General features: G+C 44.8%; 1 protein-coding gene and 1 long non-coding RNA gene across 7 annotated transcripts in view; one reads left to right on the top strand and one right to left on the bottom strand.

Moving 5' to 3' along the window:
• The window catches only part of rasa1a (RAS p21 protein activator (GTPase activating protein) 1a), a 232,161-nt gene extending 220,349 nt beyond the window's left edge, over nucleotides 1–11,812 (bottom strand). For 2 of the 5 annotated variants that reach the window (XM_069890456.1, XM_069890428.1), the window contains exon 1: nucleotides 7,804–11,812. Coding sequence is in view for 2 of the 5 variants with exons in the window: in XM_069890408.1 (XP_069746509.1) it covers nucleotides 6,690–7,000 (311 nt within the window). In the remaining 3 variants the exon portion in view is untranslated. Of the gene's footprint in view, nucleotides 1–6,689; nucleotides 7,356–7,803 lie in introns of those variants that run through there. The other 3 variants (XM_069890408.1, XM_069890418.1, XM_069890437.1) reach the window with 2 other exon arrangements.
• Nucleotides 7,105–18,370, top strand: LOC138739069 (uncharacterized). 2 transcript variants are annotated; one of them, XR_011341978.1, is made up of 2 exons: nucleotides 7,105–7,882; nucleotides 18,188–18,370. It is a non-coding gene; the product is annotated as an uncharacterized lncRNA (long non-coding RNA). The 2 variants fall into 2 exon arrangements; XR_011341984.1 differs by having other exon boundaries at nucleotides 7,105–8,243.
• The last annotated feature ends 533 nt before the right edge of the window (nucleotides 18,371–18,903 follow it).

Here is an 18,903-nt window from a genome sequence, read left to right as displayed (position 1 = left end):
AACTCTCCCTCTCAAACTGCTTGTCACTGTCTCCTTGCCACAAGTGGTTGGAAGAATCCCTTGACCCGGCATCATCAAGAAGAGTATGCTCCCAGGTAGGAGCAGGACCTCAGGCTCAGTGGTGTTCCCTCTCCTCCACTCTTATCCCCTTCTCTCCCTCACTCCTCAGCCCAACGGAGATCCCGACATAAACTCCAAACCCTCCCCTCGGCCTACTACTGCACAAAACACCAGACTCTCCAGTCTGCATGTCCAGTAAGCCGAGGGGAGGATTTGGAGTCAGGACTCGGACGTGACCAGGAAGACATGAGCCCGCCGACTCACCAATGAGTGTTTCACCTGAAGCCTCCCCGAGGATCAGCGGCAGTGGTGGGGACGTGTTGGAGATCGGTGGCAGCTTAAAAAGCCTTCCCTTGTTGTTTGTTGTTGCTTAAACATTGATGCAAGCGACTTGTTATTGTTACTGGGCTGTTTTTTTTAAAAAATGACCAGTTATCCGAAAAAAAGCGTTTATCCAACATAGGCCCGGTCCCGACCATTTTAGATCATCAAAGTTGTACTGTTATTTGCTTACAGGGTTTTGTTTAGCTTTGAGCATCTTTTTAATGTTACTGATTTAAACTGGACAAGAAGTCATTCCATCTTTTTTCCTAAAGCATTGATTAAATTAGTAAGAGAGTAGTACAGAGTTAAAAAGTACCAGATAAAGCATCATTCAATAATTCCTTTCACATCCTTATGCCATTAATCCTGCATATAATGATTGACTAATAACCTCACAGCAAAATTCAAAGAGATCTGGGTTAGGTACAGGTTCTGTTCAACTTATGATGGGGTTGTGTTCTGGAAAACCCATCATAAATCATCAAAAAAGAATACCGCACCTCCCATTTTTTATAATTAAATTTTGAATATCTTTTTAAAAAACCAATACTATATGCAGCTGAAAGCACAGTAGGCATGAAGAATGTTTGAAGCATTGATCTACAGAGACTGCGAGAATGGTTGAGTCAGCATCACGAGAGAGTAGCATACCACATATGGCAAACATGGGAACAGATCGGAATTTGAAATTGAAAGTACAGATTTGAACCATCATAAATTTGAAAAAACCATAAGCTGGACCATTGTAAGTAGTGGAGCACCTGTATTAGTAAATTGATTAGTCAATTTAACCATTTTTTCTTTATCAGCAAAAGAATGCATAGTCAGCTGATACACATCTATGGATTAAAAAAAAATCAAATGAACATTTAGTGCGGTAGTTGAAGAGGATCAAGGTCAGGTAATTCTTTAAAATGTATCAGTGTACACACTGCAGATTGAGCATGGTTCAGGTGCATTCTTTCAATGAAAGAACAGTAGACAACAAGGTACCTTCATGGTTACAATATGAAATACTAAATTCTCGTAATATAGAAGCCTAGTATTTTTTAAAAATTGAGAAAAATAGGATTTAATTTGTCTGTTGGAAATGAAAGTGTAATTTCCTTGATCAATTGTATCTAAAGAAATCTTTTGTTATTAGGAATTCATAGTGAGGTAGTAAACTAGATTCGACATTGGCAATGCTGGAGAAGCCAGAGAGTGGTAGTGCATATTTGCCTCTCAGGCTGGAGGCATGTGATAGTGGAGTGCCTCAGTGATCAGTGCTGGGACCAATGTTGTTTGTCATCTATATTTAAGATAATGTGATAAATTGGATCAACTAGTTTGCCGATGACACCAAGCTTGGAAGTGTTGTGGACAGCAAAGAAGGATTTCAAAGCATGCAGAAGGATCTTGACCAGATGGAAAAAAGAGCTGAAAAATGCCAGATGGAATTAAATGCAGACAAAGGTGAGGTGCTGCATTATAGAAGAGACAAACCAAGAAAGGACTAACATGGTAAATGGTAGGGCACTGAGGCGTGCAGCAGAGAAAAACAGATCTGGGAATACAGATACATAGTTCCCTGAAAGTGGAGTCACAGGAAGACAGAGCTGTAAAGAGAGCTTTTGGTATTGGCCTTCATAAATCAGAGTGCAGAAGTTGGTATGTTATGGTAAACTTATACAAGACATCAGAGAGGCCAAATTTGGAGAATTGTGTGCAGTTTTGGTCACCTAACTGCAGGAAAGATACCAAAATATTGGAAAAAGTGCAGAGAAGCTGGGATGCTTCTTGGATTTCAGAAACTTGTTACAAAGAAAGGTTATAGGTTAGGACTTTTTCCTCTGGAGCACAGAAGAATGAGGGGAGATATGATAGAGGTATTTAAAATGATGAGGGGTATAAGCAGAGTACTGTTGGTAGGCCTTTTCCATGGAGAATAGGTGAGATACAAACCAGAAGTCGTGGGTTAAGGGTGAAGGAAAAAGTTGAGGGGGAACTTCTTCACACAGAGTGGTGGGAGTGTGGAACGAATTGCCAGCTGAAGTGGTGAATGCAGGCTCAGTGTTAATATTTAAAAAGAATTTGGACATGTATACAGATGGGAGAGGTATGGAGGGCTAATGGACTGGGTGGAGGTCAGTGGGACTAGGCATAAAAATAGTTTGGCACAGACCAGAAGAGCCTATTTCTGTTCTATGATTCTATGTAATATTCTCATAGAAAATGTACACTGTAACAGAAACACAAGAACTACAATACAAACTGAGTGGGTCAGGCAGCATCCACAGAAGAAAATGGTCAACCAATGTTGTAGATTCTGTGCCATAACAGTGACTATTATTCTCTATGGATTCTGTCTGACTTACTAAACTTCTCATTTTATTGTAACATATTTGCCCCAAGACAGGATACTATAAACTTCCCCAAGTTTCTATCACATTTATGTTTTGCTCAAGACATGCAGTGGTTTACATCAGGGTACTTTGAATTAAAATAATGCCAGTATACTGAATTCTGCACCAAAACAAACTGGTTAAATTAAAATGTGCCCAAGCCTCTCAGACTACAAAACTAATATTCTGAAACCACAGCATTCTGCTGGTATTTTCATTTTGTAAAGTAAATCTACGCAATAAGGAGAAACTTTCAAACCAATAGCAAATGGGGAAAAAAGCCTTCATAGAATTGCCATTTTAGATAACAGAAAATTAAATGTAAAAATACAAAGAACTACATTAATGATTCCCCAATGTTTTCAGTTGATTGAAAGTTTGTACATACAGCAGCAAATCAACCAGGAAATTCTCAGTACTAAGTTCAAAATGAAGTCACAGCTATTTTTAAATGAGATAGCTTGACTTTCCAACTCAGCCTAATGACCAATGCCTGATGTGGTCGAAGAAAAAGAAGAGATGGGGCCACAGAGAAAAAGTTTAAAAAAGGGTTGGGGGGTGGGGGGACTGTTGGAGGGCAGGAAGGAGGCTACCAGAAATTGGAGATCAATATTAATGCCATCTGGTTGGAGTCTGATACTGTTCCTCCAATTTACATGTGTCCTCAATCTAGCAGTACATCAGTTCACGGACAGACATGTCAGTTTGGGAATGGAAAGCAGTGTGGTTAGTGGAATGGCGTGCCACAGTTAGGGCAATGTCATTTCAGTGCCAGTGACCCAGGTTCAAATCGAACACAGTCTGTAAAGAGTTTGTACTTTCTTCCCCTGTCTGTGTAGGTTTCCTCCAGATGTTCTGATTTCCTCCCACCCTAAAAATGTACAGGAAGTTATAGGTTAATTAGGTGTATTTGGGTGCCATGGGTTCATGGACAAAAAGGCCTGTTACCATACTGCATGTCTAAATTAAAATTTAAGTGGCTGGAAACTGGGAGATCCTTGTTGTTGCAGCAGAGTAGAAGTGCTCAACGAAGCAATCCTTGGTTTGTGTTGTCTATTCAATGAAGAGGCTGCATTATGAGCACCAGATGCAGTAAATGACCTTTCAAATGTGAAATATTGCCTCACTTGGAAGGAATGTCAGTGGCCCCTAAATGTTGTTATGGGGAAGGTATAGCTAGGTGAATGGAACATTTTTTTTTGCAGTCACAGGGATAAGTAGGAAGGATGAGTGAACAGTGGCACAGTTAATCCAAAGCTGATACAGCAACAGCGATTGGAACCAGGGTTCAACTCCCATACTGTCTGCAGGGGGTTTGTATGTTCTCCCCATGCTGTGTGGGTTTTTCCTGGAGGCTCCAGTTTCCACTCACTGTTCAAAGCATAGCAGGGGCGGCACGGGCTTGTGAATCAAAATGCCCTATTGCCGCGCTACAGAGTGGGGGTGTGAGGGGGTGGTTGGGAGGGAGTCAAGGAAGGAGCAGATCCTCCAGAATGTGGAGAAGGAAGTTGTGTCTAGTGGTGAGATCACATGGTAGGACGTATGTGGGCACCCATGGCTGGTGCAGGTGGAGCCAATGCAGATAACCATGACTTGCTATCCATGAGTACTCACTTCCTTTTTTGTGGGCTATGTGGCACAATCAATCAATGCTACAAGCCTGCACAAGCAAGGTTCCTCAACTTTTTCTTCGCCTCATTGACAACTACTTTGGCGGTGCATCCTCATGCACCATGCTGAGCTCATCAACTTTATCCACTTAGCTGACAGCTTCCACCCTGAGATCCAGTTCACTTAGTCCATCTCTGGCAACACTGTCCCCTTTCTCGATTTCCCCGTTTCCATCTTGAGCGACAAACTCTCAACAGACATTTTCGACCAACTCTCACATCTACCTCGACTACAACGCTTCACACCCTGCCCAGATTCAGTCAGAATTTATTGACAAGAATAAGTCATGAAATTTGGTGGTTTGCAGCAGCATCATGGTGGAAACATTTATATTATAACCATTACTTTTTCACAAGTCCTCCGACACATCAGCTCCCAGGACAACATCTTAAATGCAAGATCATTTGAGATGTCCCCCTTTCCCCTGTACTACCGTCAACAGCCCTCACCCGCATATCCTCCATTACCCCCACATCTGCCCTGTCCCCTTTTGCCCCTAGGCACAAAGTCCCCACCTACCAACCCACTGGCCTCTACACCAAAACACATGATCCTCAGCCATATCCACCACCAGACACATCTTCCCCTCTCCGCCTTCCTTCCGCAGGGACTGCTCTCTCGTTGACTCCATTGTCCAGTCTTTCCTTCCCACTAATTGCCCCCTTGGCACCTACCCCTACGACTGCAAGAAATGCTACATTTGCACCCACACCTCCTCTCTCACCACCTGTCAGCCCCCCCAAACAGTTTTTCCTCTTCACTTGTGAATCTGCAGGGGTTATCTTCTCCATTCCATGCTATGTTGTAGCCTTCTCTACATTAGAGACTGGACAAAGACTAGTAGGTTGCTTCATTGAGGACATTCACTCAATCCATTGCAATAGCATGGATCTCCCAGTGGCCATCCATTTCAATTCCCTGCCTCATTCCATGCTGATGTTTGTCCATGGTCTCATGCACTGCCAGACTGAGGCCACCCACAAATTAAGGAGCAACGCCTCATATTCTGTCCGGAGACTCTCCCATCAGGTGAGATTGAAGTCGACTTTCCAGGTCCTTACCCCCACCCCATCTCCCTCTTTCCCTCAGTTTTCTTTCCTCGAGCTCTGCATTCAGTCACCAACTCCCTCGATCAATTCTCACCTTTCCTCTGCTGTCTTCCTATTCATATCTATCGGCCCCACTCACCACCCTCCTCCTGCCCTCCCCACCACTCACCACCCCCCCAATTTCCTTTCCCCAGCCTTTTTATAGTATCTATATCTTATCCTTCTATGGAGACTAAGAAATCTGCTGATTTCTGTTTACCCTTTTTATTACAATCCCTCTTTATTCTGCTGCATGAAATGCAGAAGGGCTCTGGTCACTAAACTTGATATTTTGTGACAAATAAACTTAATCATACTCTTGAAAGCATCTTGTACTTCTTTTACAACTACTTTGCTCGCTTCCCTGCACTATTCGACCGCGGTAGTACTAATCCCTGCACCGTTGTCTTATTTGTTCTATTGCATGTTAAGTTCCCTGGATCGCAGGCAAAACGAAATGTATACACATTACAAAACAATTCAATAAAAACTTCCTTGAATTATTGCGAGGATAAATTCAAACAGCAATATAGGGCTGGGACACCTCAATACTTCTACTTTAAATAAAACCAGCATGTTTTGGGAACATTGCAACAGATCATATCTTTTCTGCGCAGAAGCAAACATCCAGTTAAAGTGCACGTTTTAAGAAGGAACCCGACTGTATTAAATTAAACGGCCACGCATCCAATTGAAACACATCTCACGTCAGATTTCAAGTCACTATTGAAGCAATACATTTTGATCAATAAATGAAGGGAATACACAACATGCACGTTAATAAAAACTTTCAGGCGGCCGCGTTTCATTGCACACTAGGATCCGGTATCAATTACTGAAAGAATACGCAAGAAAAACCCCCCAAGTGAGTCAATGAAATCAAGTGGAATATTTCTAATCCGTGCATCCATTCAATAGCGTGAATTCTCGGCTATTTAAATTTCAAGCTGCACGAGGGTAAAAAGAAGTTCCCCGGTCATCTCTGAACTCCCACAACTGTCAGTGAAGGACATTTGTTGCACGATCTTTGCCTGAGTTCGGGTTCGAGCACAGGCCCGCGGCTTTTGGTTCTTTGTTCTCCGGAGCCCTCCCTCTTCCTTCCCCAGCCCTGGGCCGCTGCCTTGCACGGGGTTGGGGGTGGGGGCCGCTGTCATTTACTCACTGGTTGGTCGGGGGTGCCATCAGCGGAATCTCCACTTCTTCCTCTTCGAACTCGTGGCCGTCGAACGAATCCACCTCGTCCGGGGGCAAAGGGAGGGCTCCGGCGGCCGCGGCGTCGGCGAGAGGGGCAGCGGCCGCCGCGGCCTCCGGCAGCAGGGAGACGAAGGCCGAGGCCGGCGACGTGGACTCGCTCTCCACGAGGAGCGGGCCGAATCCTGCCGCTTCTTGCAGCGGGGGCTGGAAAACCACCGTGTTCCCCTCTCCGCCTGGAGCCGCCAAGATGCAGTCATTGCCCATTTCCGCCGCCATCATGGTCGCAGGCCGCCCAGGCGCACGATAACAGCGAGCAGAAAGGGGAAGGGGGGGGGGGGGGGGGGGAACCACACTCTGTTGTGTTATTTGCGACGGCCGGGGTGGGGAAGATGGAATCGCAACTTGAATGAAAGAGCGCTAACGGAGCGGAGAGTTCATGACTTCATCTGCCTTCCTTCCGTCGGCCCGTCCTCTCGCCGGCGGCGGCGGCGGAGGGGGCGGGGGGGGAGAGGCTTGAGCTCGCGGCCGTTCACTGCGTCTCGGGCGAGGGGGCCGTTCAACCGTCGCTCGGCTCGGCTCGTGGCCTCGGACCTGCCCCCCGCCCCCCGCGTCAACCAGTTCCTCTCTCCCGCCCCCCGCGTCAACCAGTTCCTCTCTCCCGCCCCCCGCGTCAACCAGTTCCTCTCTCCCGCCCCCCACCCTCCCGTTCGCCTCGGCCCCTTCCTTGCGCAACTCCCGCCGTATCCGATTAAGGCTCGAGGAATCGACTGCGCGCCGCGGCGAGTCGGAACGATGTGATCTGCGATCTCGCCAAGCAAGTGAGGGGCGAGTACGTGCAAAGCTGGCAACCTGCTCGCAACACGAACAGAGGTGCCTTCGAACCAAAGGTGATGAGATGGTGTATCGCTTTAGAATAGCTCCGAGCTTCACTTGTGGCATCTGGAATGCCGACTGCCCCGATGAAGATGCCCAGTGACTGTCAGTGCGGTGGTTGGGGAAAATGCATCAACATCCATCCCCATTTATCCTTCGAGCTCGGGTTTAAAAGTTCGCCAACTTTTTCAAAACATGGAACAACGTACCAATTTTGACGGGTATTTCTATCGGGGCCCAGCAATTTGTGTGAACGTCATCCTCAAGGGCAAATAAACAAGATTTCAGGTAAAGATTAAACTGGCTTGTGAGCAGTGGGAGAAACACAGCCACCATGTTGAGGGTCGTTAATGATAGTTTTTATTCAGATTCAGCACGTCCCTATAAGGGCAGCATGAGCTCAGTCACCTGGTGCATTGTGACGTCATAATCGCTGCCCAGGGTGCCTGCTGGAAGGGATGCTGGAGTCAGAGAGAAACCACTGACGATGCCATTTCCCCATGGCTGCCCCGCCACGTGGCGATACAAGCGGGGCTGGTTTGCCATGAGGATGTGCGCCGCCACACAACCCCCCCCCCCCCCAGAACCGGCTACGCGTCCTGCCGCTTTGGCGGCCAGCGCTTGAGCACGGCCATCTGCACCTGCTGTGGTAAGTCCAGATGGGCCACCTAAAGTTCCTCCCTCACCCCATTGTCTAGGGTGAAGGTTTCTCCAGTCCGGTGCAAGACTTTGTACGGCCCGTCATCCGGTCGCTGCAGCGGTGCACCCTGCGGCCCCCTTCGCACGAAAATGAACTGAGCCGAATCAAGTTCTTTGGGGAGGTGGATTGGCAGGGTGCCGTGGTGGGGGAGCTAGGGAGCCCGGTCTCCTGCGGAGGTCCGCCAGCAGGTTTGTGTCGGTCGCGTTGTCAGGGTCTGAACCAAAAAACTCACCCAGTAGGGAAAGCGGTCGGTGCACGGTACACCATCTCCGCTGCCGAGGATTGTAAGTCCTCCTTGGGAGCCGTCCTAATCCTGAGGAGGACCCAGGGTAGCTCATCCACCCAACCTCGGCCAGAGAGCCTGGCCATTAGCGATGCCTTCAGATACCTGTGGAACCTCTCCACCAACCCATTGGACTGCGGGTAGTATGGTGGAGCTTCACCCCCAGGAGTTTCACCATCTGGGTCCATAGGGTGAACTGCGCACCCCTGTTGCTAGTGATGTGTGATGGGACTCCAAATCAGGCAGTCCACTGGTTGACCAGAGTCCTGGCGCACATCTCCACAGAGGCTTCCTTGATCGGGATAGCCTCTGGCCACCTTGTAACGCAGTCAAGAGAGGCAACGAGCCTCTTTTGACACCAGCAGGGATCCAATGATATCGACGTGAATGTGTTGGAACCTGCGAGCTGCCAAGCCAAATTTCTGTAAGAGAACCTGCGTGTGTCAATGGACTTTGGAGGTCTGGCACCTGGTGCAGTTCCTGGCGAGCTCCGCCACCTCTCTCTTGAGCCCATGCCACATGAACCACTCTGCGACCATATGCACCGTCCTCTACACCGCTGGATGAGCGAGGTTGTGGAATAGACTGAAAGACCCTCGTTCTCCAGTGTGGTAGGACTACAGGACGCGGCGTACATGTTGACACATCGCTCAGCAGTGTGTCCAGGCTCCTGGGCAACTGGATGTCTTTGAGTTTGAGGCCCGAGATGGTGGTCCGCAAGGTCTGCGTCTCCGCACGTTCCTCTAGGCCTGGGCCAGTTGAGCATAATCTAGGCCGGGTGCGAGAGTGTTGATGGCGGGTTGTGAGAGTTCATCTGCCACCACGTTGTCTTTGCCAACCTTGTGTCGGATGTTGGTCGTGAACTCCGACACGTATGTGAGGCGTCATTGTTGTCTGGCGGACCACAGATCCTTGGCCATCACCAGTGCCTGGGTGAGGGGCTTGTGGTCCATAAAGACTATTAACAGCCTGCCCTCGAGGAAGTAGCAAAAGTGGTGGATGGCCAAGTACAGCACCAGGAGCTCCCGGTTGAAGGCGCTATATTTGAGTTCTGGCGGGTGCAGCTGCTTGCTGAAAAAGGCCAGCAGCCTGTGTCCATCGAGCCACTGTTCCAAGATCCCCCCCCCACCCACTGCCATAACTGAGGCATCCACGGAGAGTACCTGTGTGCCTCTGGGCGTGGGTGCACTAGTGGTGTCGCATTGGCAAGGGCCTCCTTCGTCATGACAAAGGCCTTAATTGCCTCTTCCGGCTAGGATAGAGTCTTGTTTGGAGGCCATCAGCGCGAACAATGGGCGCATGGTGCGAGCAGCTCCATGGATGAAACGATGGTAAAAGTTCATCATCCCCATGATCTCTTGACTGTTGAAGGCCTTTTAGAGTGGAGGTTTTGGGGAAACGTTGGACAACTACCACCTTCTCCGGCATTGGTGTGGACCCAGCCACTGATATGGTGTACCCCAAGAAGGGTCACCTTGTCGAACTGTCATTTGGCTGTGTTCACGTGAGGCCGAAATCCGCCAGCTGAGCAAAGAAGGTGCGGAGGTGGGCCTTGTGTTCTTCAGGGCTGCGATTGGCAATGAGTATACCGTCCAGGTAAATGAACACAAAGCCCAAATCCCTCCCTACCGCGTCCATGAGGCGCTGGAACATTTGGGCTGCGTTCTTTAGGCCGAAGGCATACGTAGGAATTTGAAGAGGCTGAAAGGGGTGATAATGGCCATCTTACCCACGTCGTCTGGATGCACCAGGATTTGACGGTATACCCACACGAGGTCCACCTTGGAGAAGATCTGTGCGCCGTGGAGTTTGGCGGAGAAATTTTGTATGTGGGGGACCAGGTACCTGTCGGGGGTGGTTCCAATGTTCAACCGCCAGTAGTCCCCACGTGGTCTCCAGCCCCCAGACGATTTCAGGACCATATGGAGCGGTGATGCCCAAGCATTGTCCGAGCGCCAGTTGATTCCGAGTTCTTGGATTCTAGAGAACTTCTTTGCTTGCTGGAGCTTCTCAGGTGGCAGCCATCTGATCCTAGCGTGCAGCAGGGGGCCTTGAGTGGCAATGTGGTGAAAGACCCCATGCTGGGGCACATTGGCGTTGAAACATGGCTCTAGGATGTTGGTGAATTCATCTCTGGGGAGGCTACAGCGGCAATTTCAGGCCTGCAGGTGTCTGCTTTGTCATCTCGTGTGGAGTGGAACGTTCGGGCGTTGACCAGCATCTTGCCCTTCATGTTGACCGGGAGACTGTGAGCCCTCAGGAAGTCGGCCCCCAACAGCGCAGTGCCCACGGAAGCTAGGACAAACCTCCAGTGGAACTTCTCCCTCCCTATCTGGACCTGTGCCCTAAGCATGCCGTAGGTCCTGATGGTGGAGCCATTGGCCGCCCGCAGGGTTGGACCGCAAGATCGGGTGCGAGTCTCTAATGCAGTGGGGGAAGGAATCAGTGGTTGGTGGACCTGTCCGTCACATGAAGGAGGCTGTTTATGCGGCCAGACATTAACGGTGGCTGGCCTGGTAGTTTCCCTGAAACCCACAAGGCTGGTGCACTTACGGGCTTGTGCTCCCCAGTGCTGGTGGTACTGGCCCTCCTCTGGCTTGGTCTTGGGGGCGGTCTGCTAGTTCCCAGACATGCCACCAAGTTGAGGGCCACCTCATTCTCCCTCTTCGTGAGCCAGAGGACATCCGCACGGGCTGCTGTTTTTCTCAGGTCTGAGAAGTCCTCGTCCGTAAGGTGCAGCCAAAAGTCCTCCAGCATCTGTTCCAAGAATATCTGGTGGAAGAGAAAACCAGGCTTGTGGTCTTCTGCCAGGGCCAGCATCTCATCCATCAGCACCGACAGACTACGGTCCCCAAGCCCATCCAGGTGTAGGAGCCTGGAAGCCCGTTGCTGGGGGGTGAGCCCAAAAGTTCCCAGCAGCAGGTCTTTGAGGATGGTGTACTTGCCCGTAGCCGAGGGGTGGTGGATGATGTCATCCACCCTCGCTGCCGTAACTTGGTCCAGAGCGCTCAGGACATGATAGAATATTGTGGCGTCTGAGGAGATGTTGCAGAGTTGAAATTGTGCTTCCGCCTGCCCGAACCATGTTCTCGGTAGGTGGGTCCAAAAGGGGGGAAGCTTGATGGAGACAGCGTTAACCTCTGCTGAATCCATGGTGTTCAGGAGTCCAGAAATTCATCTGGTCTTGTCGGGGTTACCACTGTGGTGGTGTGAGCAGTGAGAGGGACACAACCACCAAGTTGAGGATCGTTAATGACTGATTTTATTCAAATTCACCACAACCCTTTAAGGGCAGCATGAGCTCAGTCACCTGGTGCATTGTGACATCATAATCGCTGCCCAGGGTGTGGGCTGGAAGGGATGCTGGAGTCAGAGAGAAACCTCTGACGACGCCATTTCCCCATGGCTGCCCCGCTATATGGCGATACAAGTGGGGCCGGTTCGCCATGAGGATGTGCGCCGCCACAAAATAACCATATATGCCGCATGTTCCAAGGAAGCTGGAAAGAACTCCCTGCTCATCAAAAAGTGATCCGCGTATGGTTTCAACATTTTTATTGCAGTATGGCAACTAAATATTAGCTATGTTTTATATTTCTCTCTTTAATTTATTGTATACAAGTGTGGTTATTTTTTTTATGAAGTACCTTTTCAACTGCAGTAATTAAGAATCTTGGTGTGTATACACGTACAAACTCGTTACAAACATGCCATGCCCAATAGTACTCCAGTGTTTTACTGTACCTACATTATGTGCTCAAATCTCTGGAGTGCATCTTGGAGCAAGAATTCTCCCAACTGAATTAAGTCTTTCATTTCGCTGCCTTTCTTATTTCTTTTAACACCTAATCTGTATTGCATGATTTCATGGTTAAAGAAATCAGAGTTGGTATTCAAAAGTAGACAATGGGTAAAAAGAGATCTGCTGGTATACAAAATTAAAATCATACTATCTCATCAGATAGACTCCAACAGAACTCCATCAAATGACAGCATAAATTTGCAGCTCTGATTTCTGGTGCTATGTTATCTCTTTATTTACAAAACTATGGGAGCAATTGCTACCATGACCTCGTATCAATCAACCACTTCCACATTCCAAAGTGGATGAAAATATGCTTCAGAAACTACTGTTGTCATGAAGTTACGACAAAAGCTCTTGAATCTGAAACCTTGACTCTGTTCCTCTTCCCTTAGGTGCAGTGTATTTCCAACTTTTGTAACCAAAGATTTTATGCAATACTCAGCATGCTCACTGTACACAAAAAAAATAACCTAATCAAGAAATCAACTGCCTTCCTTTAGAATGATTATAACAAGTTTACACCAATTTTCCTTTACCAAAAACTTGTTCCATCGGTTAGCGCCCCATGGAAAGGAAAACACATTGAAGCCTTTGTCAGGTCAAGGCTTGTGTAACTTTCGTAATACCTCTTATCTCAGTGGGGGAGGGGCGTGGGTGAGGTTTGGACCTGATGTCCTGCTCACCCAGGGAAAGTTCTCGGTGTAGTAATCACCACTGTCTGGCTTGCCATGCAGGAAGTCACTGCAAATGGCCTCTCGAACAATACTGTGTGCGTAGCAACACCTCATGATGCCCACATTTTCACTGAGTTTGCTATGTCATGGCGGGATCGTGTGGTGGTTTATCTGGATGAGTAGGCTGGGCTTGTGAGCCTTGATTTGTAGCCAGCCTAAGAGAAGGAAATCTCTGAGTTCGAACCCAGGCAGATGGGGCTCATTAGCCTCATCGTGCCATCCATCTATGCGAAGGACATACTGAAGTAACATCTACGACCTGCTGTCCCCGTCCCAGCGTGCTAGGCCATGGCAGATAAACCCCAGGTGGGGCCAGTACTACACACACTACGCTCCACCTTAAAAATATCCATTGTGCAGCCTCTCAAGACATCCTTATCTCTACAATTGTTCCTGGATCTTTGTTCATGAAGCCAAGCCATGATATTAACTCATTTAAATTGTTTAATTCATTTTATATAGCATAACATACATTCAATTTTGTTAGTTCTTTCGAAAAGAAAATACACCATTTTTAAGCTTCCGACAATTTTAAAAAACTTTGAACTCTCCATTAAGAACACCACTAAAATGTTGTCAACATGAGAAGATACCACCAAGATTAGAAACAATAATCGAACCCTGATGAAAGCCACGTACAAGGAAACGAACATGTTCTGTTTTATATTCAATTATTTTAACTATGCCAGGGTTATGCTTGAATTTTAATTATCACACTCACATTTTGAAGAATTACTGAAGAATTATATTCATGAAATATATCAAGTAAAGCATGGATTCATCTAGATCTCTGAGGACCAAAATACTTTATGAAAATTCCCTTTTTTTCCTTTTGTTTCCTCCATGATCTAATCAATACATATAATTTAAAAATCTCAGCAACAAAGACATTTTCTTCGTACTATTTTTTCTCCATTCTGACTGTTCTTTTCCTATTTAATTTTAACACCAAAAATTGTACTGTCTGTCAGGCTTTGCCTTTGACACTCAATTTGGAAAAATTAATTGAGCTACAAATATGGGGAATTGGTATTGTTTGGATGGGAAATAGAGAGTGAATTGGGAAATAGAATAAAACTCAAAACAGTTTTGAATGGATAAAGGTAAAATGGAAGATTAGGGTAGAATGGACCAGTTGTCACTTTGAGCCTACCTATTACAGCCAATTGAGGTTTTCCTGAAACCTGCAACTTCGTTCCTCATTATCAACCACATAGCTAATTTTAGCATCATATACTAGCTTCATATTTATAGATATTTTTAATTTCAAATAATTGTCAGATTATCAGCAAGGGACTTGCAGACTTTGCAGAATCTGAGATTTGCAGAAGACTGGCAAAAATATTCTTTAAGTTAATAGAATTACCATAACCTGTTTAGAACTATGGTACTCTACAACACATAAATAGGACTTTTGGCCCATCTAATCTGTGATAAACATATTCTGCCAAGTCCCATTGACTGCACCCAGACCAAGGTCCTCCATACCCCTCCCATCCAGGTAACTATCCAAATTTCTCTTAAATGTTGAATTTGAACGTGCATTCACCACTTCCACTGGTAGATCATTCCACATAAACATTTCACCTTTAACCCTTGTCCTCTGGTTCTTGACTCAGCCAACCTTTGTCCCTCATCATTTTGTATTCCTCCATCAAATATTATCTGATGCTTCAGGGAATAAGGTTCTAACCTATTCAACCTTTCTGTACAATCAGCTGTTCAAGTCCCAGCAACATTCTTGTAAAGTTTCTCTGGACTCTTTCAATCTTATTGATACCTTTTTTGTTAGGTGAGTACTCCAAATTTGGACTCGCCAATGTGTTATACAACATCAGCATAACATCCCAACGCTTGTACACAATATTTGATTGCCAAATCTCTCTCAATGCCACTATCAAGGTTATGTATCTATATTCCCAGATCCCTCTGTTCTACTATATTCTGCAGTTCGCTGCCATTTACTGTGCAAGACCTACCATGGTTTTGTCCTCCCAAAATACAACACATTAAGCTTTCCACGTCATTTTGCAACCCATTTTTTCCATTTGGTCCAGATCCCATTGCAAGCTTTGAAAGCTGTCCTCACTGTACACTACATCCTGAATATTAGTGTCATTGTGAAATTGCTGAACCAATTTACTGCATTATCCAGATCATTGCTCTCGATGACAAACATCAATGGTCCTAGCACCAGTCTCTGAGGCACATACTGATCACAAATCTCCAGTCAGAGACAATCCTGTACAACCATTTCAAACTTCCCCTGCAAAACCAATGTCAAATCCAATTTGCTACCTCATATTGAGTACCAAGCAGCTGAACGATCTTGACCAACCTCCATGCAGGACCAAGTTGAAAATGTCTACTACCTTTCTTGCATTAGCTTTCCTGGTAACGTCCTCGAAAAATTCCATAATTTTTTTTAGATATGGCCTACCACACACATCATGTTGACATTCTTCATTAGTCCCTGTCTATCAGAGTACTTGCATATCTTTTTTTTTAAACTTTATTTATTCGTTCAAAATACAGATAGTAAATAACATATACAACAATAAACCAAAAACATGAACGTTATATTTTATTGGAAAAAAAAGAACCCCCCCACCTTCAGCCAGCTCTCCTAAGGAGAGTCATAAAGAAAGGAAAAAAATATATATATTAAGGAAAATTTAAACATACATATTAAAATCTAATCAACGTAAATAAAAATGTAAATATTCTGAATATAACAACTACTTACTAATAAAAAAGCTATAGTTATCACGCGAAACATGTAATTTTTTCCATTATTAAACAGTATGTCATCTCAATATGCCATCTATTAATATCAATCATATTTGTATCTTTCCACATACTAACAATACATTTTTTCTCTACAAATAATGCTAAATATACAAAAACAAGTTGAAATTTATCTAATCCCAAGCCCTTCAGAGGTTACAAACTGTCCAATAAAGATACTATCAGATCTAAAGGTATTTTAGGGGGCGTGGCAAGATGGCGTAAGGAACACACGTGCCTTCCAGTCCTCTCCTGACTCTGATTTATTGTTTAAAAATAGTAAGAGTACTTGAATTAATGCCTAATGGTACATTTGTTAAAAAAAAGTAAAAGAAAACACCAACAGATTGTTAAAAAATTACATTTCCCGAAATTATCTGAGCCTACCTGTTTACAAGAAGCCAGGACTCAGCGTGGGATGGATCCAGGAGAAGTAGTGCAGGATTCGGCATTGGAGCTCCGCTCTGTACCGGTAGGGCTCTCGAAAGAAGGCATTCGGCAGCCTTTAGAACAAAGGGCTGGCCGGGTGCGTGTATTTCAAACAGCAAACGCTGTGAGCGCTGTCACTGAGACTTTGACAGCTGAATCAGCTGGGGCGCCGCCAGCTGGAGAGTTAAAGAGCCGACCTCCGATTGATATAGCGGTGGCGCTGCAAAATGCACCATCAGTCATGACATTTTCCCCAGGTATGGATATAATGGAAGCTTTTGATGACATATGGCTTAAGGATAAGGATAACTCTGACTATCAGCCTTCTGATGTTGCTGAGGGGGCTGTGGCAGGAATTAAAGGCTGCTAAACCAAGGGAAGGGACAGAAGACCCTTTGGTTTCTCAGAAACTGCAGGATCCTACTATGTCTGAATCTACTTTTGCTGATATGATTGTTAAGAATCTTGAATTTAAGATGTATTCTTCAATGAAACAGCTAGGTAGCTCTATAACTCGCGTCCATTCTAAGCTTAATGAATTGGTGAATATCAATACTCAACAGATGGCTGACTATGGAGCATTTAAACTTGAAACCACTGAAAGACTTGATATGTGTGATCAAGGTTTAGTTGATGTACAAGATCAACTGCAAGATGTAAACAAAACAATTGAAGCATTGCAGATTCAGAATAAAAATCTAGCAAAAAAAGTTGATTATTTGGAGAACCAATCTAGACGGAACAATGTAAAAATTGTTGGTTTGCCAGAAGATATAGAAGGGCCAGATCCAAGAAAATTCTTTACCGAATGGATTCCACGAGTGTTAGGGCAAGATAAGTTCCCTGAAAGTTTAATATTGGAACGTGCTCATAGAGCTTTAAGAAGGAAACCTTTTGCAGGACAGAATCCGAGACCTGTTCTGGTCCGTTGTTTAAATTATTGTGATAGAGAGACAATTTTACGTGTGGCTATTAGAAACGCTCAGCAAAATAGATCTCCTTTGATCGTCCAGAATAATCGTGTTTTTTTTTAATCCGGATCTGAGTCAAGAAATTATGTTTCAACGACGTGAAATTAATTCTGTGAAAGAGTTGTTGTGGAAAAAAGGATACAAGGCAACTTTTAGGTACCCTGCGGTATTGAAGATTTTTCAAGATGGATATCAGCCAAAGTTTTTTGATAATCCTAAAGAAGCTATGGACTTTGTTCAATCTTTACCGATCACACAATTTCAAGAACGACGTAGTCCTCCTTGGTCTCCAAAGGGAGTGGAGATACAAGATGGGAATCAGATTCCAAGAAGAAATGGAAACAATGGTGGTAGAAGTGATAAAATTGATTTAAAAAATAATACATTTTTTTTGGAAGATCTTAATTATTGATGATAGTTTAATATGAAATGGGAGTTGGGAGAGGGAACTGGGTGGGCACTATTTTCCAGAAGTCGTCAGCTATGTGTGAGTTATCTCACACCCAGTATTTTGTGGGAGTTACCGCATTGTGCGGTTTAAACAGGAGGGGGTAGTAGTAACCTCCTGCCTGTTTTTTTTTTCTTAATTTTTGGGTTAAGGAGTGAAGTTTTTTTTTTTAATTCCTTTTTTTTTTAATTTTTTTTTCTCTTTTTTATTTGTTTTTGATTGTAGTTTTAAGGGGGAATAAGAGGAAGGATTTGGGGGGGTTTCTTTCTTTTTCCTTCTTTTCTTTTTTCTTTTTTTTTCTTGTGTTGAGATGTTGTAAGGAATGTCTAAATTGAAGTTTGCTTCTTTTAATGTCCAGGGTTTAAATAATCCCATTAAGCATAAGAAAGTACTTGCTTACTTAAAAAAATTAAAAGTTGATGTGCCTTTTTTACAGGAAACTCATTTGACAAATAAGGAACATTTGAAACTCAAACGTGAATGGGTTGGACAAGTTTTTTATTCTTCATTTAATTCAAAAGCAAAAGGAGTGGCAATTTTGGTGCACAAGAATTTACCATTTCAGTTACAAAATGAAGAGAAAAATGGTGGAAGATTATTAAAATTGAACTGTACAATTTTTAATGACTTTGCTTGATGTTTATGCAGCTGACGTGGACTTTTTACCCCTTCCATAAATCTTCGTCCGCGAAGCCAAGCCAAAGAAAGAGAATGCTCCGAATGTTGAGGATACAGCTTTTGTTGTTGATATGTCTTTATTACTTGGACAATCAAATTCTAATGTGATGATTGGGGGAGATTTGAATGTGGTGTTGGAGCCTTTATTGGACAAGTATCCAAGAGTAATTAAGAAATCGAAGATGGCAGTTCAAGTAACTAATATGATGTCAGATTTGAATTTAGTTGATATTTGGCGAAGATTTAATCCTACAGAGAAAGATTTTTCTTTTTATTCGTCACGACATAATTCTTTTTCTAGAATTGATTATTTTTTAATTTCAACACATTTGCAGGATAGGGTTACATCTGTGGATTATAAGGCAAGATTGGTTTCGGATCATTCATTATTATTATTAGAATATCAGAGTTTACAGGAAGTTCAGAGAGCTCCAAGATGGAGATTTAATACTATGTTACTGCAAAAACCGGAAT

The sequence above is a fragment of the Narcine bancroftii genome, chromosome 1 (genome assembly GCF_036971445.1).
Source record: "Narcine bancroftii isolate sNarBan1 chromosome 1, sNarBan1.hap1, whole genome shotgun sequence".
NCBI lineage: Eukaryota > Metazoa > Chordata > Chondrichthyes > Torpediniformes > Narcinidae > Narcine > Narcine bancroftii.
The sequence above is the reverse complement of the archived record's forward strand: the minus strand, read 5'-3'. Positions and strand labels throughout refer to the sequence as shown.